This window comes from Rhinoraja longicauda, chromosome 30, assembly GCF_053455715.1.
Source record: "Rhinoraja longicauda isolate Sanriku21f chromosome 30, sRhiLon1.1, whole genome shotgun sequence".
NCBI lineage: Eukaryota > Metazoa > Chordata > Chondrichthyes > Rajiformes > Arhynchobatidae > Rhinoraja > Rhinoraja longicauda.
In genome coordinates, this window is record NC_135982.1 from 30,397,941 (window position 1) to 30,421,181 (window position 23,241).

Genomic DNA, 23,241 nt, shown 5'->3' on the forward strand with positions numbered 1-23,241 from the left:
TCTGTCACACAGCACAGGTGAGATATCTGTTCATCGTGGACGGTATTTGGAGCCCAGTAATAATCAGACAGGATAGGTTGGGGCATGTCTGATGGTGTTAATATACATCTTTAATCTCATTCTGCTCAGATTTATTGATTATTGCTCAGACTAATTTCACAGTCTGGGGTCATTCTCATCTCTGATGATATCTGTTTGCATTTGCATGTCCTCTCTGTGACCTCCAGCTGCTCCAGTTTCCTCCATTTCCACATCCCAAAGGCATGCAACTCAGTAGGGACCACTGTACATAATTCTGAGCATGTCGGTGATTGCTAGAATGGGTGGAGGGTGTGGGATAGTGGATGCTTAATGGTTCCTTCTCTCCAGAGATGCTGCCTGTCCCGCTGAGTTACTCCAGCTGTTTGTGTCTATCAATGATATTGAATGTTGAGCACCCAAGTGGGCCATTGGAATAGAGTTGTGGGAGTGATGGTGATCAGCAGGTTTGGAAGATTGTACAACACACACTGTAGACAATCTCAGATCCACGTTTACCACACATGGACTTCCCAAGGAGATTGAATCAGACTGCGGTCAGTCACAGTAGTTTGTGAACAAAATGGAATCAAACATTGCTTCACATCTCTATCATCCAGCTGCAATGGAAATAGAGAGACTCATATTTACAGTGAAGGAGACACTACAGTGAAGGAGACACTACAGAAGGAATCGATCAGATGTTGTTCAAGAACAGAACAACTTCACATAAACAGTCCTTCGGCCCACAACGTCTGTGCCGGACAAGATGCCAAGTTAATGAAGATGAAATCTCAGGTTGCCTTTCCAGCATTCACAGATTAACAGCTCACACACACACGATGTACTGTTGTGAAACAGCTGATACACCAAAGACTCAGCCATGACCCACTGAAGAATCTGGAGGGGAAGATGGAAGGAAGGCCATTCATCACTTTTGCTAAAAGGGGCAGAGTTTCAAATGACCTGAAATGGTTTGTGGAGTTGGAGACAGATTCAGGCAGATGTATGTAGTTCACAATCTCAACACAAAGGAGCAGAGTGGAACATTGAGTTAAAATACATGTTGGGATGAATCCTACAATTATCCCAGAGCCTGACAAAGGACACACAGAGAGTGCACACGTTATAGTGAGTGAGTGAGGGAGGGAGGGAGTGAGTGAATGAGGAGGGAGTGAGTGGGGGGGGGGGGGGGGGGGGGGGGGGGGGGGGGGGGGGGGGGGGGGGGGGGGGGGGTGAGTCCTGAGGTGGAAATGGCAACATTGGTGGAGTCTCTGCGATCAATGTCACAAAACCAGCCAGAGTTCCAAGTGCGGCCAAAGTTATAAATAGGTGGATTTTGTTTCACTCGTTCCACACTTTTAAAAAGGAAAGCATTTGGTACGTAAATGAGCCGGAGGTTGGTGTGGGACATGTTTGACCTTTAGTGTAACGTGCTCATGTGTACAGTGTGAGAGGTATTGAACCCACGCCCACTGTGTGGACACAAAAGGAGGCGAACTTGGCTTCGTCGAGATTCTTCTCAGACTGTGCACATGAACACGTTACACAAAAGCTCAAACACGTTGCAAACCAGAGTATTATTCCATGGCAGACGAGCTTCACTAACACCCAGCTTCTGCTGCTTTTTATTTCACCTTTCTGCCACCTGCAGGATTCTGCTCCAGGGTATGGTAACCACACCACGACCAGTTGGCCATGGAAGGGTTACAGTATCAGCACCCATCTCTACTTGCAAATACACGAGAAACGCCAGGGACCCCGGTAACATAAACTTCAAAAAGGGAAGAACAACTCGTTAAAAGTTTAAGTAAAAGTTTATTTAACTCCATTGGATGTGAAAGGATCCCCGTGAACTGTGTGTGAGAAAAAACACATTCCTCATGATTCTCGCTGCAGTAAATAGGATTGGGGTTCGTGGATGTAAATGTGTGGCTGTGGGGTGCAAATTCATTTATTATGTAAATGTCAACACTGTTGTTTCCTGAAAAGCAGAAACAACAACAAGTGAAGAGGAAGGAAGAGTCTGAAGAAGGATCTCGACCCGAACGTCACCTATCCATGTTCTCCACAGATGCTGCCTGACCCACTGAGTTACTCTAGCACTCTGAAACGTCACCTATCCATGTTCTCCACAGATGCTGCCTGACCCGCTGAGTTACTCCAGCACTCTGTGAAACGTCACCTATCCATGTTCTGTGTCTATTAGTGGTAAGTGAGAGGACAGCAAGTTGTGAAGAAAGGATTTCAAAGCGAGTGTTAACTTTCGCTGCAGTGGCCAGATGGCCAGGCATTCACGAAGGGCAGGCTGAGCTGAGACCCATTCTGGGGGAGGGGGCGGAGATGGGTTTTGACGAGGTATTTGAGCACACCCACCGAGTCTCAGGGAGGAGAAGGAACTGCCGACAGAAACTTTTAACTTCCCAGAAACCGTTGCTCCTTGTAAAACCCGCGCCTCCCCCCCTGCTTGGAGATTGAACACAATTGCAAAGTAGCGTTCGTTCCACGTTGAAGGAGTTGATCCCTTGTCCTGATTTCCATTCCCGGGCGGCAGGGAAGTGACTGCCAGACGGCTCCTCGCTCAGAGGAAACAGTCTCCCCGGTGGAGGTTTCACCCTGACCCTGACCCTGGCTCCTCAGCCCCTCTCTGCTCCATCTCCAGCTCGGCTCCCACCACCATGTGGCTCCCTTGCCTCGCCCTGTTGGCCTTGGGCTCAGCCAGAGTGGGCAGCGTTCACCCCATGGCCGGCAGCCGTCTCCTGGAGCCCTACGACCGGTTGTTCAGCATGGCGGTGGAGGCCTACTACCGTGACGACTGGCAAGGGGTGATCCTCAACATGGAGCGGGCACTGCAGAACCGGGCAGCCCTGCGCCGGGCAAAGGTCCACTGTCGGACCGAGTGCAGCCACAAGATCAACTTCAACATCTCCAACAGCGGCCAGGACCTTTTCCTCGACACGAACTTCTTTGACACGGTGCTGAGGAAGGCGGACTGCCTGAGGGGGTGTCAGGAGGAGAGGCTGGGACCCCACTCCCTCCACCACATCTCCGAGGAGGTGCAGTTGGAGTTCCACAAGAGGACCCCCTACAACTACCTGCAAGCCGCTTATTTCAAGGTACAACTTCCCATTGCTCCATCCAACCCCATCTCCCCTTGGTGGTATCTTCACATTTGTTGTTTAACTCTCATCCAGAAAACGACTAGTATCTTATCAGCTATTAGTATATTATCAGCTTCCAGAGGCTGGGATTTTTAAACTTTCACCAACACGGAACCTGGCGGTTCTGACATCTCCGCCGTCGCTGCTTTAAAGGCAGTGAATGTGTTCAGGGAGGGACGACATTTCAGGCCGTTTTCACCGAGTTTCTTTATCAGTTGCAGATGTTGAAGGTGTTTGGAATGAACTTCTGGCCGCGCCGGTGGGACAAGTTGCGGATAACTAACATCCAGCGGGTTCACAGTTTATTGGCTGTAAACGCTTTAACAAAGTTAACACCAAATGTCAGTTTCAAGCGTTGCCCGGGCCTTGCTCCTCATCTCCATCCCATCTCAATGTGAATCCTCACAATGTCCGCTTGTGTTGGCTACAGTGATCATGTATTAGATTCACAGCCTCGCACCTCACTGGCGTTGTGTTGGTGAGGCGCTGCCCCGGGACTCCTGCCCCCCCCGCCAATCCCCCCCCCCCCCCCCAACACCTTCACTCGGTTATAACCCAGCAAAAGCTGTAGCTGCCCACGCCCTCCAACGAAATCCGAGCCTCCCTCCCACTCCCCCTGCCAAGCCCCGGCCTCCAAGTGCCACGTAGGAATCGGCTCAGCTGAAGCCCGCCCTCTCTCCCCCTCCCTCCCTCCTCTCCCTCCCTCTCTCTCTCCCTCCCTCCCTCCCTCTGCATCGCTCCCTCTCCCCCTCTCTCTCTCCCTCTCTCTCCCACCTCTCTCCCCCCCCTCTCTCCTTTCTCCTCTCTCACTCTCTCACTCTCCCTCTCTCTCTCTCTCTCTCTCTCTCCCCCCCCCTCTCTCTCTCTCTCTCTCTCTCTCTCTCCCCCCCCTCTCTCTCTCTCTCTCTCTCTCTCCCCCCCCCCTCTCTCTCTCTCTCTCTCTCTCTCCCTCTCTCTCTCTCTCTCTCTCTCCCCCTCTCTCTCTCTCCCCCTCTCTCTCTCTCTGCACATTGCAGGCTGCAACAAGCAGGGCTAACAATTCCAGCTACATTTTGGGTCTCAGCGCTCCGTAATCACATTTGTCAAACGTTTTCTCTTGTGTAGGAGCCACCCTTCCAGTGAGTTTCTGACTGATACCATTGTTCACAGTAACTTCCCCATTCAGCCACGACATGGTTATACTTTCAACTCTGGAGTTTTGTCAACTCCGTATCATTTTAATACTGTTTCCTACTGTAACATTTTGCAGTTTTACAACCATGTCCTCCGTCCCCTTTTCCCTGCAGGATTAGCATCACCTTTTGATATATTATGTCTTTAATACAATTATATTAAAACGATGAAAAATGGATCATACTTTGGTACAGTGTCATAGAACATGGAACAGTACAGCACAGGACCAGGCTCTGCACCCAACACCAGGCCAAGTTAAACATCACCCCTGCCTGCATGTAGTCCATCCCCTGCATATCCATGTGCATATCCAGTTAGATACAGCTCTAGGGGCTAGTGGAATCAAGGGATATGGGAGAAGGCAGGCACAGGTTACTGATTGTGGATGATTAGCCATGATCACAATGAATGGCGGTGCTGGCTCGAAGGGCCAAATGGCCTCCTCTTGCACCTATTTTCTATGTTTCTATGTAGTTTCTAGTCTGAGCAGGTTTTGAGTCTATACCTGGGATGTTTATACCTGGGATGTTTATACCTGGGATGTTTATACCTGGGATGTTTATACCTGGGATGTTTATACCTGGGATGTTTATACCTGGGATGTTTATACCTGGGATGTTTATACCTGGGATGTTTATACCTGGGATGTTTATACCTGGGATGTTTATACCTGGGATGTTTATACCTGGGATGACTATACCTGGGATGTTTATACCTGGGATGTTTATACCTGGGATGTTTATACCTGGGATGACTATACCTGGGATGTTTATACCTGGGATGTTTATACCTGGGATGTTTATACCTGGGATGTTTATACCTGGGATGACTATACCTGGGATGTTTGGGTCACTGGCCATGTGGAGGAAGGTTCATTGTCCACCTTTGGCCCTTACATTCAAAGACCGACATGGTTTTGGAAGGAGGACATTCTGACTTAAAGTATTGCGACAAAGCCTAAATTGGAACAGTATTCTTGGAAATCAACTCATCCATTAACTTTTGTAAAAATACAATTGCAATCCATCTGCATATTTCCTTCTGCAGAAACCATAGTCCTGGACATCTGCTGCAGAGCTTATTCATGTGACAGGTTAGGACGTACATCAGCAGAAGCCTTAGGGCTGGAACAAAATTCCAAGCTACCACACTGCCCTGTAATCAGCCTGCCTTCTGTGCATGATTAGACTCGTGTGACAACCTGTCTGGAACAGGCATTAGCCATCTCTTTTGGGAATCTTTGATCAACCTCCTCATTAACGCTGCCTTCTTCTAAATACTCCCAATCCCTGTTTATCCGTACCTTCTCAAACCCACTATACTAACCAAACCTCAGTCACCGCTCTTGACTCCACCGTTCTAATAGTGTTGTTATTGTTCTTTAATTCTAAAGGGAAATTAAAAAATGCAGATGCTGGAAATATGAGTAGAAAATACTCAGCAGGTCAGGTAGCATCTGTGGAAAGAGAAACAGAGTTAATGTTTCAGGTCAAAGACTCTTTGTCAGAACTGAAATGGCTGATTCCTTAAGATGAACCGTGCCTCCTGAATATAACCCCCCCAATGGGGAAATCATGTTCTCTGTCATTCCTTCCAGAATCTTCTGTGTTTCCATAAGGTTATCTCTCACCCTTTTAATCCAGCCTGCACAACCTTTGTTCATAAACCCAGCATCAACTTCAGGAAAACACAAGGAACTGCAGATGCTGGTTTACAACAAAAGATACAAAAAGTCACAAATGGAGTAACGCAGCGGGTCAGACAACATCACTAGGGAACATATATAGGCAACCCTTCTTCAGACGAGTCCCAACCTGAAACGTCACCTATCAGTCTGAAGAAGGGTCTCGACCCGAAACGTCACCCATTCCTTCTCTCCCGAGATGCTGCCTGACCTGCTGAGTTACTCCAGCATTTTGTGAATAAATCGATTTGTACCAGCATCTGCAGTTATTTTCTTATACGTCACCTATCCATGTTCTCCACAGATGCTGCCTGACCCACTGAGTTACTCCAGCACTCTGTGAAACGTCACCTATCCACGTTCTCCAGAGATGCTGCCTGACCCGCTGAGTTACTCCAGCACTTTATATCAACTTAACAAACCTTCTCTCCACTGCCTCCGATACAAATATATCCTTCTTTAAAGATAGAGACCAATACTGGACACACTTCTTCAGCTGCAGTCCTTCCAGTGCTTTGATAACCCATCCCGAATCAGTCTGAGGAAGGGTCTCGCCCTGAAACGCCACCCATTCCTTCTCTCCAGAGATGCTGCCTGGCCCGCTAAGTTACTCCAGCTTTATAGGTCTATCTTCAGTTTAAACCAGCATCTGCAGTTCCTTCTTACACATTTTGTCTATGTATCCCTTCTTTCTTTAATATTGTGCTTTTACAATGCTGCTGCTCGGTAGGTTACAGGCAACACATCACTGTCGCTACTTCCCTTAAGTAGATCTGTGGCCTTTAGCCCTTTTATCACTTCATCCCTAGTGATAGAAATAGTTTTACAATTACAATAGGATCCTCAGTTCGCCCTTCCTGTATTTCACAGGATGAGTTGGGCAGAAGCTGGCATCAGTTTCATTGTCTCAGCACACCTAACATTTGAGAATTAAGGATATCCAATTAAATAAGTTAGTCACTACTGATGGTGACTGCTTCATCTTTAACAAGGCTTGATTTGGCGAACCAGAGGATGCTTGAGTTTGCAAAAAACATTGTTTTAATTTGTGTTTGGGGGAGTGAGTGAGTGTGGCAGGAATACACTACCATTCCACTGCTTTCTAACAAGAGCCACCTGTCCTCCCTTCACAGATGCTGCCTGACTTGCTGAGTTCCTCCAGCGCTTTGTATTTTGCTCGAGGTTCTAGCCTCGACTAATCCTTGTGTCCCCATGTTGCTTCCTTGTCCCTCCTTCAGCTGTTGACTGACCACGTCTGTGTTTTGCTTTCCCTTTATTTCGTTCCTTGTTATGTCAGTGTTTCTAATGTCTCCCTTTGCTCACATCAGATCAAGATGCTGGACAAGGCTGTTGCTGCTGCTCACACCTTCTTCGTGGTAAACCCGGATCACCTGGAGATGCGGCAAAACCTGGAGTATTACAAGATGATGGCTGGCGTGAAGGATGCTGACTTTAAGGATCTGGAAGCCAAAGTCCATATGGTAATGATCCATGACTGGTCTACCAAACTAAAGGTCCATTAGTGGAAGATTGCAATTAGCAAGCTGTAACCCAGGGTTATAAATCTGTTAAATTGTCGTCAAACTACTCTTGCTTGTTGGTGTCCATTGGAGAAGGAACAACAATCAACACCATGATCACCCGCAGCTCTTGGCCTACATGTGACTCCAACCAGCCTACACCAATCTGGTTGAACGTTAATGTTGCTTGAAGCCTTTCAAGCCTCTCAGCTGTAGGAATCTGCCATTTGTAATGATTCACAATGAGGACAGGTACATGGATAAGAAAGGTTTAGAGGGATTTAGGCCAAATTCAATCAGGTGGGGCTATTGTAGATGGGGCACCTTGGTCAGCATGGGCATGCTGGGCCAAAGGGCCTGTTTCAATGCTGTATGCCTCTATGATGCTGCCTTGCCACGCGATCAGCTCCTGAGAATGAATTCACCAAAGAAGTTCCAAGATTGTACAATGCTGATCATCACAATATACTCACTTCATGCTGAACAATGTGCCCTGGGAGACTTGTGGCTGACAACATTCCACTTGTCAGACTTACAGACTTGCCCACAGAGGCCATGAACTTACAGACTTGCCCACAGAGGCCATGAACTTACAGACTTGCCCACAGAGGCCATGAACTTACAGGCTTGCCCACAGAGGCCATGAACAACACATTGTTTTGCTTCTGCCACCCTGGAGGCAAATGCAAATTTTCAGGGCTCTGCTAAGTCAATATTGTAACTTCAGAGATCCCAACTCAGCGATGTCCAGTCCATCAAACAGTTTGATGTCTGTGGAAGGATATCCATGGCTTGTGAACTCCTGTGTGATACAACACACTAGCTGTCCCAAATCCCCCTTGGTATTCTGAATGCTACCCTGGGAAATATAAACGGAAATCACTGAACCAGATATGTGAAGGAGTTGTGTATCCTGTGCTGTTGGTTGGGTCAAATAAAATACCATTGTAACCATTGAAAAACGTGTTTGATCACAAGCTGTTATCTTGTTCTTCAGGAAGCTTTCCGCCAAGGAGTCAGCCTTTACACCGACGAGCAGTTTAAACATTCAGTCCATTTTTTGGAGAAAGCACTGGAGGAATACTTCAAAGCTAATGCCGAGTGCCGGGCACTTTGTGAAGGTCCATACAACTTTGACGGGTATAATTACATGGATTACAATGCAGACCTCTACCAAGCCATAACAGGTACTTTCACTCTTGCCGTCTCCTGCCGGAAGGAGATGTGATGGGCTGCAGATTATGGAATCTCATTGGAAAGGAAGAGTGGAACCAAAAATTGTCAAAACTTTCAGCAGGATCTTGATCGGTTGGGCAGGTCGGCTGAGGATTGATTCATGGAATTTAATTCAGAGAAATGTGGGGTGTTGCTAGTTGGGAAGACCAACATGGGCAGGACCCACACTGAATGGTAGAGGTCAGGGGAGCTTTGTAGAGCATAGTTCGTAGAAAGTGGCGTCACAGGTAGATAGGGTGGTCAAAAAAGCTTTCGGTACATTGGCCTTCATATCATATCATATCATATCATATCAATACAGCCAGAAACAGGCCTTTTCGGCCCTCCAAGTCCGTGCCGCCCAGTGATCCCCGTACATTAACACTATCCTACACCCACTAGGGACAATTTTTACATTTACCCAGCCAATTAACCTACATACCTGTACGTCTTTGGAGTGTGGGAGGAAACCGAAGATCTCGGAGTAAACCCACGCAGGTCACGGGGAGAACGTACAAACTCCTTACAGTGCAGCACCCGTAGTCAGGATCGAACCTGAGTCTCCGGCGCTGCATTCGCTGTAAAGCAGCAACTCTACCGCTGCGCTACCGTGCCGCCCAGTAGTATTGAGTATAGAAGGTGGGAGAACAGGTTGCAGTTATATAAGACGTTGGTGAGGTCACATTTAGAGTATTGTGTTCACGTCTGGGCACCATGTTATAGCAAAGATTTTGTCAAGCTGGAAAGGGTTCAGAGAACATTTAGACAATAGACAATAGGTGCAGGAGTAGGCCATTCAGCCCTTCGAGCTAGCACCACCATTCAATGCGATCATGGCTGATCACTCTCAATCAGTACCCCGTTCCTGCCTTCTCCCCATACCCCCTCACTCCGCTATCCTTAAGAGCTCTATCCAGCTCTCTCTTGAAAGCATCCAACGAACTGGCCTCCACTGCCTTCTGAGGCAGAGAATTCCACATCTTCACCACTCTCTGACTGAAAAAGTTCTTCCTCATCTCCGTTCTAAATGGCCTACCCCTTATTCTTAAACTGTGGCCCCTTGTTCTGGACTCCCCCAACATTGGGAACATGTTTCCTGCCTCTAATGTGTCCAATCCCCTAATTATCTTATATGTTTCAATAAGACCCCCCCTCATCCTTCTAAATTCCAGTGTATACAAGCCTAATTGCTCCAGCCTTTCAACATACGACAGTCCCGCCATTCCGGGAATTATCCTAGTGAACCTACGAGGATGTTGCCAGGACTCGAGGGCCTGAGCTATAGGGAGAGGTTGAGCAGGCTAGGAGTCTATTCCTTGGAGAGCAGAATGATGAGGGGTAATCTTATTAAGGTGTAGAAAATCATGAGAGGAATAGATCAGGTAGAAGCACAGAATCTTTTACCCAGAGAAGGAGAATGGAGAACCAGAGGAGATAGGTTTGTGAAGTAGGAAACTGAGGGGGTTACCTTTTCATACAAAGGAACGAGCTGCTGGAGGAGGTAGTTGCGGAAGGGACTATTGCAACTTTTAAGACCCATTTAGACAGGTACACAGATAGGACAAGTTTAGAGGGATATGGGCCAAAGGCAAGCAGGTGGGACTCATGTAGAAGAGACATGTTGGTTGTTGTGGGCAAGTTAGATCGAAGGGCCTGTTTCCATGCTTTATGACTCTATGACTATTAAGGGTGTCAAAGGTTAAGGGGAGAAGGCAGAAGAATGTGGTTGACAGATAGATCAGCCATGATTGAATGGCAAAGTAGACTTGATGGGCCGAATGGCCCAATTCTGCTCCTATGTCTTATGGTCCTATCAACGTTTATGTTATAAATTGGTGCGTAACAGTGCATTGACATCCAACTTCTGCTGTCTCCTTCAAGATCACTATATTCAGGTTCTAGGCTGCAAGCAGAACTGCGTGACGGAGCTGGCCATACGACCCGACAGAGAAGCACCCATTGAAGACTTCCTCCCCACCCACCTTGACTACCTTCAGTTTGCTTATTATAACTGTAAGTGCCTTCACCTTTCTTCGTTACTGGGCTTGGACAAGTTGGATTGCAGAACAAAGTACTGGCAATGGCTTTGCTTCCTCAATCCCTGAGGATTCATTCCCTTCACTCCATTTGCCCTCGGGTGGAGTTCCGCTGCTGCTCAGAGCGGAACGTGAGCAGAACTTTAACCTTAAAGGAGGTTGCAAGGGCATGTCCTGGTTGGTATAGGGCAAACATTCACACACTCATATGCTCACAATATGTATCATTGTATAACGTAGATCCTTTGAGTCCATGCCAGGGCACCAATGGAGACAGGTCCTTCAGCCCACATACTAACCACCAAGTGCCCTATGGCAGGACTATGTGCAGAGTCTACTAACCTCCCTGTGTGTGAGATGTCTGATCAACTCCTCTATACTACGTTTTTCATTCTTTGCAAATTCCCATCAATTCTTCCGAGATCCTACCGCTTATCTACACACTCGGAACAACTTATAGTTGACAATTAACCTGCAACCGACATGTTTTTGGCATGTGGGAGGAAACACATTCCAGTCGATAGTCCGGGCAGGTGAGTTAAGTTGCTGAATCGAGACCACCCATTCTCCACCTTCCACGTACATGTGGACTGTACAGTCTTGTGGATATTTGAGATTTACTTGAGCAGGAAACCTCTGGGGCTAAAGTTACAAACTTTAAAAATGTAACCAATTAGATCAAAAATACAAAGGGCTAATGCATTTACAATGGATGGAATGGTCTTTTATACAGTATGGTTATATGATTGGTACAGATTTAGATACATTTGAGATTTTCAGTTAAATATTGGGGTGGATATTGAGTAAAATTTGCCATAATCGTATATGGGTTTGGAAACTGCCTTCCTGTTATCAGATGGAATATTAAGATTTAAAAAAATAGTTTTGTTGTGTCTGTCTTCCTGTTTTGTAAGATGCTTATTCTCATTCTGGGAACCCAGATCTTAATGATTTGTCTGTACTCTAATTTCAGCTGAGAACTACTCCCAGGCCATAGAATGCACCAAGACATACCTGCTCTTCTATCCAAACGATGAAGTCATGAATCAGAACCTGCAGTATTACCAGGCAGTGCTGGGAGACGAGTTGTCCAGACATCTCACACACAGGGAGGTAGGTAGACCACACACATTGAGGTAGGTAGACCACACACAGGGAGGTAGGTAGACCGCACACAGGGAGGTAGGTAGACCACACACAGGGTGGTAGGTAGACCACACACAGGGAGGTAGGTAGACCACACACATTGAGGTAGGTAGATCACACACAGGGAGGTAGGTAGACCACACACAGGGAGGTAGGTAGACCACACACATTGAGGTAGGTAGATCACACACAGGGAGGTAGGTCAACCACACACAGGGAGGTAGGTAGACCACACACAGGGAGGTAGGTAGACCGCACACAGGGAGGTAGGTCAACCACACACAGGGAGGTAGGTAGACCACACACAGGGAGGTAGGTAGACCGCACACAGGGAGGTAGGTAGACCACACACAGGGTGGTAGGTAGACCACACACACATTGAGGTAGGTAGACCACACACGGGGAGGTAGGTAGATCACACACAGGGAGGTAGGTAGACCACACACAGGATGGTAGGTAGACCGCACACAGGGAGGTAGGTCAACCACACACAGGGTGGTAGGTAGACCACACACACATTGAGGTAGGTAGACCACACACGGGGAGGTAGGTAGACCACACACACATTGAGGTAGATCAACTCCATCCACAGTCCTCCCACAGGTTTCACCTTGTTCAAATCTACCTGAATAAACCTGCAGTATTCAGACGGCCACTTTGTGGCCACAGTCCTTCAGGCCAATATAATAATATCTAATAGGACAGCTTGAGCCCACAACATGGGAAGGATATTCCAGAGGCTCTGGTGAGCGGTGCAAGTCCCTTTGTTGATAGTAACTGTGAAGTGTTATCTGACTGTAGTCACAAACCCTTCATCAGACTCTTGACCCAAAACGTCACCTATTCCTTTTCTCAAGAGATGCTGCCTGAACCGCTGAGTTACTCCAGCATTGTGGCGATCTTTGGTGTAAACCAGCATCTGAAGTTTCTTCTGACACTATCGAGACCTGATCGCTACCCTTGCACCTGAAGCACACTGCACCACACAGGGACAATAAAGTCAGACATGGAAAGGGAGGAAGCATCTCAAGGCACTCAATCCCTTGGATCAGACCATTCCAAGCCACCAGAAACAGATGAAGTGGGCGTCACAATATGAACGTTATGACAAGTCTTTGAAGAAACACAACATTTCTTTCTCTCTAGTGAATTCAAAGATGGGAACTTAATAACCTAATAAACATCCAAACTGCCTTCTTCCTGCCCATTGGAAACTTCATCTCTGTCCCCTGGATCTCCACCATGAGGCATTTAGTGGTGAATTTTGTGAATGATGAGACTAATTTTAATAGTTTTGTACACTCATTCGAGTCTGGCAGCATTTATCGCTCATTTGTTGTGCCCTGACCCGCCAAGCCCAAGCTCATGGTCAGGGGAGCCCATGTGTTCAATGCATGGTGACTGACTTCATGTTCTTGTCTGAATCCTATGGGTTTCTGAGCTTTACTGACCAGTGCTAATTCCCTCAGGACATTCAGACGTACATCAACAACTCTCTCTTGGAGAAGGAGCTGCTGTACTTTGCCAATGAAGTCTTTGGAATCACTTTTATTGATCCGGTAAGTGCCCATTCTGTCGCTGGTAACTCGCTTGGTTTGCTCTGCGGAGCAGTTACACTTGGTTCTCCTTCTGACCCGAATGCCTGCAAGATAAGGTTTCACTGATCAATGGGATTTATGTAATCAGTCGTGTTTGAAGGCTCCTGCGTTTGGCTGATTACAGAGTCGACCATCCTTCACTGAAAGCAATAAACTCCCAACAATGGTGTAAAAATATATCCCAAGGCACACTTAGTTATTAAAGCTGCACTTTAATACACCTGCATAAAAGTAATAATACACCTGCATAAAAGTAATAATACACCTGCATAAAAGTAATAATACACCTGCATAAAAGTAATAATACACCTGCATAAAAGTAATAATACACCTGCATAAAAGTAATAATACACCTGCATAAAAGTAATAATACACCTGCATAAAAGTAATAATACACCTGCATAAAAGTAATAATACACCTGCATAAAAGTAATAATATACTTGCATAAAAGTAATAATACACCTGCATAAAAGTAATAATACAAATGTCAGGCTAGTTACTGTATGTACATATAATCAGTTAAATGTGTGAAGCCGTGTAATCACATGGGCATGGTCTTTACTCTGAAGGGCATTCCTGACTCCACCTGGGAAATGCTCGGTGTTGTCTCTAACATCTTTACCGCACTCTTTCTTACACAGCGGACCCTGGCCTGTAGTTGACTCGGAGTTGGTGCATCTTGTCTGCTGCTATTGAGTTTCCACTTCTAACTCGATGCATAAAGCCGTTTGCCTTGCTTGTTGTACCTGTCTTCTAGTATCTGTCCATGGAGTGAGCAGCATTGGCAGCAGAATACCAAGGGAAGGCAAGGACATGGACCCCAATGAAACCTGCTGCTGTAAGATCCTTATATAAATGTGAAAGTGACTGCAGGCCACCTGCACACACGGTCACTGAATGTGGGGTTGGCTAAGTTGACTATAGTGTGAGATAGAACATAGAACAGTACAGCACAGGAACATTTGTGCTCAACATGATGCCAAGTTAAACGGATCTCATCTGCTTGGACATGATTGTGTGACATTGATATAGTTACATATTTAAATTGACAGACGTGGATTACAAGACAGAAGCTGGATACGCTGGAAACGCTCAGCAGGTCAGGGAGTATCTCAAGTCAAGTCAAGTCAAATTTATTTGTCACATACACATACTCGATGTGCAGTGAAATGAAAGTGGCAATGCCTGCGGGTTGTGCACAAAAATAATTACAGTTACAGCATATAAATAAAGTTAATAAGTTACTAAACATAGCACAAAAAGTGTCGACAAAAATTTAGTCTCTGGGGTTATCAAAGTTGACAGTCCTGATGGTCTGTGGAGAAATAAACCATTAAATGAATGGTTTCAGCAATTTCTGTTTTTGTTTCAGATTTCCAGCATCTGCAGTTCGGTTTCATTTCCATGCACTGAAATTGGAAGCGATCTTTCACAGCCAGTTGATCCCATCAATGATCACAATGGTGCAAGGTTTCCGACAGACACTGACTAGTTTGTTTTCTGCATTTTCAGGATAAGTGGACTCCAGAAAGTGTGATACCAGTTAAACTCAAGGCAAAGCAAAAGTAAGATTCAAAACCCCACTATGTTTCCAGATGTCACAGAGTCATACAGTGTGGAAACAGGCCCTGCAACCCACCTGCCCACGCCGACCAACATGCCCCATCTACACTAGTCCCACCTGCCCACGCCGACCAACATGCCCCATCTACACTAGTCCCACCTGCCCACGTCGACCAACATGCCCCATCTACACTAGTCCCACCTGCCCACGCCGACCAACATGCCCCATCTACACTAGTCCCACCTGCCCACGCCGACCAACATGCCCCATCTACACTAGTCCCACCTGCCCACGCCGACCAACATGCCCCATCTACACTAGTCCCACCTGCCCACGCCGACCAACATGCCCCATCTACACTAGTCCTATCTGCCCACACCGACCAACATGCCCCATCTACACTAGTCCCACCTGCCCACGCCGACCAACATGCCCCATCTACACTAGTCCTATCTGCCAGCCTTTGGCCCATATCCCTCTAAACCTAACATCCATGTCTAAATGTTTCTTAAACGGTGTGATAGTACCTGCCTCAACTATCTCTTCTGGCAGCTCGTTCCATACACCGACCACCCTTTATGTAAAAAAGCTACCCCTCAGGTTCCTATTAAATCTTTTTCCCGTCTTAAACCTATGTCCTCTGGTTCTTGATTCCCCTGCTCTGGGTAAGAGACCCTCTGCGTTTACCTGATCTATTCCTCTCATGATTTTGTAGATCTCTATAAGATTAGCCCTCATCCTTCTGCAGTCCAAGGAATAGGCACTTAGCCTGCTCAGTCCCAGTCAATAGATCAGTCTGAAGAAGGGTCTCGACCCGAAACGTCACCCATTCCTTCTCTCCAAGATGCTGCCTGACCTGCTGAGTTACTCCAGCAGTTTGTGATACCTTCGATTTGTACCAGCATCTGCAGTTATTTTCCTACTTAGCCTGCTCAACTGCTCCCTATTCTCATAAATCTTCTCTGTACCCTTTACAACTTGACATCTTTCCTATACCACGGTGTCCAAAATTGAACACAATACACTAAATGTGGCCTCACCAACGCCTTATCTAACATCTATACTCAATACTCTGACTGATGAAGGCCCACGTGCCGAAAGTCTTTCTACCTGTGATACCAATTTCAAGGAACCATGCACCTGCACTCCTAGATCCCTCTGCTCCACCACACTCCCTGTCTACCTGGGAGCTGTGTACCTGTACTCCTAGATCCCTCTGCTCCACCACACTCCCTGTCTACCTGGGAGCTGTGTACCTGTACTCCTCGATCCCTCTGCTCCACCACACTCCCCGAGCTCTACAATTTACTGTGTAGGTCCTGCCCATGTTAGACTTCCCAAAATGCAACACCTCACATTTCTCTGTATCTAATTCCATCAACCATTCCTCAGCCCACCTGACCAATCAATGAAGATCCTGCTGCAATTTTTGACAACCATCTTCACTATCTACAATACCAAATACCACCCACTTTTAAGTCATCTGCAAACTTGCTAATCTTGCCCTGTATGTTCTCATTCAAATCATTGATATAGATGACAAACAACAATGGGCCCAGCATCGAACCCAAAGGCACACCACTAGTCACCGGCCTCCAGTCCGAGAAACAACCTCCCACCTTCTCCCTCTGCTTCCTCCCATGAAACCAATTTGCAATCCATTCAGCTATTTCTCTTTGGATCCCTTATGCTCTAAACTTCCATGCACAACCTTGCCATTCCAGTTTTTGCCCAGATCCTAACTCTGAGTGTGATCATTGTAAATGAAAGTTGCAGTTTTCACACTATCCATGTGGTGAGTTCTGACAGATTTTCCTGACCTTCCGCGATCCCTCCAGAACCAACTTGGAGTGAAGGATCTGTGGCCTTCTCTGCTCATTGCTTCTGACAGCTTAGACTATAGTATGTTGCAGTTGATAATGGCGGCATCTTTATTTGATGGTCTCCCGAGAGTCCCGGGCAGAGAATATGGAATGAAATTTTTAAAAACAAACGTTGGACAAGAAACACAATACAAATTAGTTTGGAAAGAAATTGAAAGGCTTAGATTTACTTTACTGATAACTGGGGCGATTTGAAGATTTTAGAATGGAATGAAACTCCCTATTCCCAAGCATTTTTTGAGATAAACTCAGAGAGACCAGGTGTTGGAAACTTCTGAAGGCTGGTTCAGTGATGAGTGCTCCAGTCCCGTGTTAAAGTAATGTTTTACAAAGTCTGCAGAGAAGGAAAGGCCTACTTTTGTTCCTCTGGGCTGTGCAACGTTAGCTGATTGCGCATGATTGGTGTTCAACAGTGCAATCCCTGAGTCAAGCAGTTTCCCATGAGACTGGGATTAGGATAGGGGATTGCCTGGGAACCACGGGGCTTCTTGTAACAACTCCAATGAGAAAGGAAGATTCCAGACCCTTCAACAAATGGTCTTTAATTGAGACAATGATCTTTCTAACAGGGCAGAACGAGAAACTGCTGCTCGTATCTCTGAAGAAATTGGAAATTTGATGAAAGAGATTGAGAACTTGGTGGATGAGAAAACCAAGGAATCGTCTGAGATTGTGAAGATGGTGAAAGAGGGTGAGCATCTTGTGTTCGTCATGCCTGGCTCTGGACAAACCATTTTCTGATCTTGTCAGAGTTTGGGGAAGGGGGGATGAAAGAGGGGGGGGTATTGTTCCAAATGGGGGTAATTGGGCAACGGGTGTTATTGACTGATATATATCCCACCCTTAAATAAGGTAAGTAATATGGGAGCCTTCCCCTCAGTCCGATTAGATGGTCTTATACCGTTTTCATGCCAACCGGTCAGGCAGCAACTGAGAGAACAGAAACAGAATGAATATTTCTGGTTGAGTACCCATTGAGCTAAATCAGTAACTGTTTCTCTCTCCTCAGGTGTGCCTGACCTCCTGACTATTTCTAGCTTTTTCTGTTTGTATTTCAGATTTTGTTATCCTAATATTTGTAAATGATCTTGTTCCAACTCTGTAATGATATAATGTTGGCTGAATCTGTTTTCTACCCTTAAAACTATTTCCTTTATGGTTGGTAGCAAGAGTAATAATGCCTGACAGACTACTTTCAGTTCTCTCAGCATGTTCAACTTAGTCTTTCTACCTCACATGATCTTATCTTGCAGACATGGTCTTGAGTGTGGAGTGTTGTCCAATCCTGCCCATTACCCTCCACTCATGATGTGACCCTGATTTGGCCACACTTCCCAGTCAGGTCCTGTGTAAATATCCCCAATATTCTGTGACTTCCAGGGGGGCCGTTGCTGTTTGACGGTGTGCAGGTTGTAATGAACGCACGGCTGTTGAATGGCACGCAGCGGGTCTTGCTCGACGGAGTGATCACGGATGAAGAATGTGAGGAACTGCACTCCCTCTCCAACGTGAGTATCTCCGTCCATAGCCTGGAAGACCGGGCAGGGTCTGAGCTACAGGGAGAGGTTGGGCAGGCTGGGACTCTGCAGGCAAGGACTTTGTAGGCCGGGACTCTATAGGCTCGGACCCTATAGGCTCGGACTCTATAGGCTTGGACCCTATAGGCTTGGACCCTATAGGCCCGGACTCTATAGGCTTGGACTCTATAGGCTCGGACTCTATAGGCTCGAACTCTATAGGCCCGAACTCTATAGGCCCAGACTCTATAGGCTTGGACTCTATAGGCTCGGACTCTATAGGCTCGGACTCTATAGGCTCGAACTCTATAGGCTCGGACCCTATAGGCCCAGACTCTATAGGCTTGGACTCTATAGGCTTGGACTATAGGCTTGGACTCTATAGGCTTGGACTCTATAGGCTTGGACTCTATAGGCTCAAACTCTATAGGCTCAGAGTCTTTAGGCTCGGACTCTATAGGCTCCAGTTAGTACAGGCCCAGTGCCGATAAACATTGATCATATAACTGTGACGGAGTGCTCTGGGGTTGACATAGTGGGGTCACACTGAAGTACTGCCCATGTCTGGTGGCTCCTCGCCTACGTTGGGACCCTTCCTCACACTGATAGTGGGAGTGGGGGAGAAGCTGGAGTAGAGGTGAGGGTGGGACAGCTGGCAAGTGATAGGTGGACACAGGTGAGGAGGGTTTTGATTGGCAGATGGGTGGGCGAAGGCTTGCGGCCTTTAGTCTCTGTTCATCCCTGACCTTTGTCCACCTATCTGCCAATAGGGGGGAGGGGGGTGTGGTGGGGGGGTGAGGGGGGTGTGGTGGGGGGGTGGGGGGGGTGGTGGGTGTGGGGGGGGTGGTGGGTGTGGGGGGGGGGTGGTGGGTGTGGGGGGGGGGGTGGTGGGTGTGGGGGGGGGGGGTGGTGGGTGTGGGGGGGGGATGGGGGGGTGGTGGGTGTGGGGGGGGTGGTGGGTGTGGGGGGGGGATGGGGGTGTGGTGGGTGTGGTGGGGGGGTGGTGGGTGTGGGGGGGGTGGTGGGTGTAGGGGGGTGTGAGGGGGGTGGGGGGGGTGTGGTGGGTGTGGGGAGGGGTGTGGTGGGTGTGGGGAGGGGTGTGGTGGGTGTGGGGAGGGGTGTGGTGGGTGGGGGGGTTGTGGTGGGTGTGTGGGGGGGGTGTGGTGGGTGGGGGGGGGGTATGGTGGGTGGGGGGGTTGTGGTGGGTGTGTGGGGGGGGGTTGTGGTGGGTGTGTGGGGGGGGGTGTGGTGGGTGTGGGGGGGTGTGTGGGGGGGGTATGGTGGGTGGGGGGGGTATGGTGGGTGGGGGGGGTATGGTGGGTGGGGGGGTATGGTGGGTGGGGGGGTATGGTGGGTGGGGGGGTGGTGGGTGTTGGGGGGGTTGTGGTGGGTGTGGGGGGGGGTGGTGGGTGTTGGGGGGGGGGGTGGTGGGTGGGGGGGGGGGGGGGGGTGGGTGGGGGGGGGGGGTGGGGGTGGTGATGGTACGAGTGGGATTACCAGCTTCGCCACCACGGCTCAATGTGAAGTCTGTATCCACTTTTCTAAATGCTCTTGGCATTTTCCCGGTGCTGAGTTTGTTTATCCGTTGTGAAACACATGAGCCAGGGATCAAGGCTCTGATCCCGGCCAAAGGCAGTTGAGCAGGTGAGTACATCTACTGAGAGGGAAGCAGTAGTAACTGGTATCCCTGTGCTGACCTTGCAGGCTGCTGCTACACTGGGTGACGGTTACTATGGGAAACCTTCTCCTCACACGCCCAATGAGCGATTCCAGGGCTTGACAGTGCTGAAAGCATTAAAGGTGAGTGAGTATGCACTGTTATTGACCGGCTCAGCATATCCTCAGGTGTAGACAGGTGCAACCTTATCTTTCACTCCTGCCTTCTACCTGATTCGTCTTCCACCTGTTTAACATTGGTCTAGTTTTTTGCTTCTATTCCTCCACCTCAGTCTCCAGGTGTGGCACCATTTCACTCTTTATACACCTGTGTTTGTTCACCTTTTCTCTCCCATGTCAGGCAGCATTCACCTTCAACATTCTCCGTCACACACTGAGCCACGGACTTGAACTCTATCCTTGTGCTGCTGTGAATAGAACAGCAATCTTTAAACCCGATATCTTCACTCTATCACACTCTTTGGCACTGAACTCCCACCCCACAGTAGGCTAAAAATAAAAGGTAGACAAAAAATGCTGGAGTAACTCAGTGGGACAGGCAGCATCTCTAGAGAGAAGGAATGGGTGATGGTTCGGGTCGAGACCCTTCTTCAGACTGAAGTGTCTCGACCTAAAACGTCACCCATTCCTTCTCTCCAGCTGCTTATCCCGCTGAGTTACTCCAGCATTTTGTGTCTACCTTCGGTTTAAACCAGCATCTGCAGTTCTTCCCTACACAGGCTAAAAATAAACATTCCCACTGTTTCATTCCAACTACAGCTGAAAATCAAGTTTATTTACAAGAATTATAATTGCACAAAAGTAAAATAGACCATCAAATAATCTATGGTGCCTTAAAAGCAGGAAATACTAGATCCTCTCAGTAGGTCAGGCAGCATCTGTGGAAGGAGAAGCAGTTAATGTTTCAAGACCTTTCATCAGAACAGACAAACCGATTGTGCAGATCTGGCCATTGACCTGAGGAGTTCACTGTGTTTTCTCTCCACAGACGTTGCCTGACCTGAAACATCTGTGACCGGCTGAGTATTTCCAGCGTTTTTGGTTTTTATTTGCGATGTTCAGCATCTGCATTTTTTGGTTTTCAACCAATCATACAATATTTATCTTGTATTAATTGCATTACCGGTGGCACGGTGGCGCAGCGGTAGAGCTGTTGCCTGACAGCGCCAGAAACCCAGGTTCAATCCCGACTGCAGGTACTGTCTGTACGGAGTTTGCACGTTCTCCCCGTGACCTGTGTGGGTTTTCTCTGAGATCATCGGTTTCCACCCACACTCCAAAGACGTACACGTTTGTAGGTTAATTGGCGTGGTATAAATAAAAATTGTTCCTAATGTGTAGGATAATGGTAGTGTGCGGGGATCACTGGTCGGCGCGGACTCGGTGGGCCGAAGGGCCTGTTTCTGCGCTGTGTCTCTAAACTAAACTAAAAAAAATAATGTTTGAACTGCTGCAATACAAAACAACAACATTTCTAAAACCACATTGGTTTCCCTGGTTTTCCTTGGTTAACATCAGACAAACATTGCAAAACCCCTCCCACTCCTGTGTGTCGAAGGCTTTCTAAACTGGGCACTGGGGAAATGCTGAGGCACTGTTGCAGTTTGATACATTTTTCCTTGAGTAATTAATGGGTTTTAGACCATTCCTGATCAAACAAAGTGAGCCATCAGAACATTATCTCAGAGAACCACAAGAAACTGAGGTGCTGGAATCTTGAACAAAACACAATGTGATGGAGGTACTCAGCGGGTCAGGCAGCATCTGTGGAGGGAATGGACTGGCAACGTTTGGACTCGGGACCCCTTTTCAGACATTCTGTCCATTCCCTCCGCAGATGCTGTCTGATCTGCTGAGTTACTCCAGCACTTTGTGTTTTGCTGCAGAACATTATTAACTCAGTAGTTCCTGGGGAGGAAAAGGGAGCATTAGAAGAAGGGTCTCGACCCAAAACGTCACCCATTTCCTCTCTCCGAGATGCTGCCTGACCTGCTGAGTTACTCCAGCATTTTGTGATACCTTCGATTAGAAATGGTAAAGTCTTGGATAAAAGGAATAAACTTCAACTGAAAATTTAAATTCATTATCAATTCTATTTTGGGAATTTCAACCCTGGTGAGCTTTTTAAGCTTTAGACTTTCAATGTTCTAAGTCATTGCGTCATTTATTTCCTGCTGTAAATGATTCATGAGGTTTGTTGTGAATGAACTGCCAGGTGACTGTCTCCCCTCTGGTTTTCTCCAACATGTATAACTCTGCCTTCCTGACAGCTCAGTCAGAGTGGAACTGTCCCACTTAAAACATCCAGGCTCTTTTATGATGTCAGTGAGAAAGTGCGAAGAATCATCGAGTCTTACTTCCGAATGGAAACCCCGCTCCACTTTGCATACACGCATCTTGTCTGTCGGACTGCAGTGGAAGGTAACAGCTTCACCTTCTCTAGAGCACCTGGACCAGGTGGTAACAGCTTCACCCTTATCTCTAGAGCACCTGGACCAGGTGGTAACAGCTTCACCCTTACCTCTAGAGCACCTCACCTGGACCAGGTGGTAACAGCTTCACCCTTACCTCTAGAGCACCTCACCTGGACCAGGTGGTAACAGCTTCACCCTTACCTCTAGAGCACCTGGACCAGGTGGTAACAGCTTCACCCTTATCTCTAGAGCACCTGGACCAGGTGGTAACAGCTTCACCCTTACCTCTAGAGCACCTCACCTGGACCAGGTGGTAACAGCTTCACCCTTACCTCTAGAGCAGCTGGACCAGGTGGTAACAGCTTCACCCTTATCTCTAGAGCACCTGGACCAGGTGGTAACAGCTTCACCCTTATCTCTAGAGCACCTGGACCAGGTGGTAACAGCTTCACCCTTATCTCTAGAGCACCTCGACCAAGTGGTAACAGTTTCACCCTTACCTCTAGAGCACCTGGACCAGGTAGTTACAGCTGAGCCTGTTTGCTAATAGTTAAGGTGGCTCAGCTGGTAGAGTTGCTGCCTCACAGCATCAGAGACCCCAGTTTGACCCTGACTACGGGTGCTGTCTGTATGG

General features: G+C 47.6%; 1 protein-coding gene across 2 annotated transcripts in view; it reads left to right on the top strand.

The window, feature by feature from the left end:
- Positions 1 to 2,303: 2,303 nt before the first annotated feature.
- Positions 2,304 to 23,241, top strand: part of p3h1 (prolyl 3-hydroxylase 1) — a 33,327-nt gene continuing 12,389 nt past the window's right edge. For both annotated transcript variants that reach the window (XM_078425227.1, XM_078425226.1), the window contains exons 1-11: positions 2,304 to 3,134; positions 7,365 to 7,517; positions 8,554 to 8,743; positions 10,653 to 10,784; positions 11,781 to 11,920; positions 13,423 to 13,512; positions 15,065 to 15,117; positions 17,569 to 17,690; positions 18,380 to 18,507; positions 20,221 to 20,316; positions 22,464 to 22,614. In XM_078425227.1, coding sequence (XP_078281353.1) covers positions 2,697 to 3,134; positions 7,365 to 7,517; positions 8,554 to 8,743; positions 10,653 to 10,784; positions 11,781 to 11,920; positions 13,423 to 13,512; positions 15,065 to 15,117; positions 17,569 to 17,690; positions 18,380 to 18,507; positions 20,221 to 20,316; positions 22,464 to 22,614 — 1,693 coding nt within the window. In that variant the 5' untranslated portion in view covers positions 2,304 to 2,696. The remainder of the gene's footprint in view (positions 3,135 to 7,364; positions 7,518 to 8,553; positions 8,744 to 10,652; positions 10,785 to 11,780; positions 11,921 to 13,422; positions 13,513 to 15,064; positions 15,118 to 17,568; positions 17,691 to 18,379; positions 18,508 to 20,220; positions 20,317 to 22,463; positions 22,615 to 23,241) is intronic.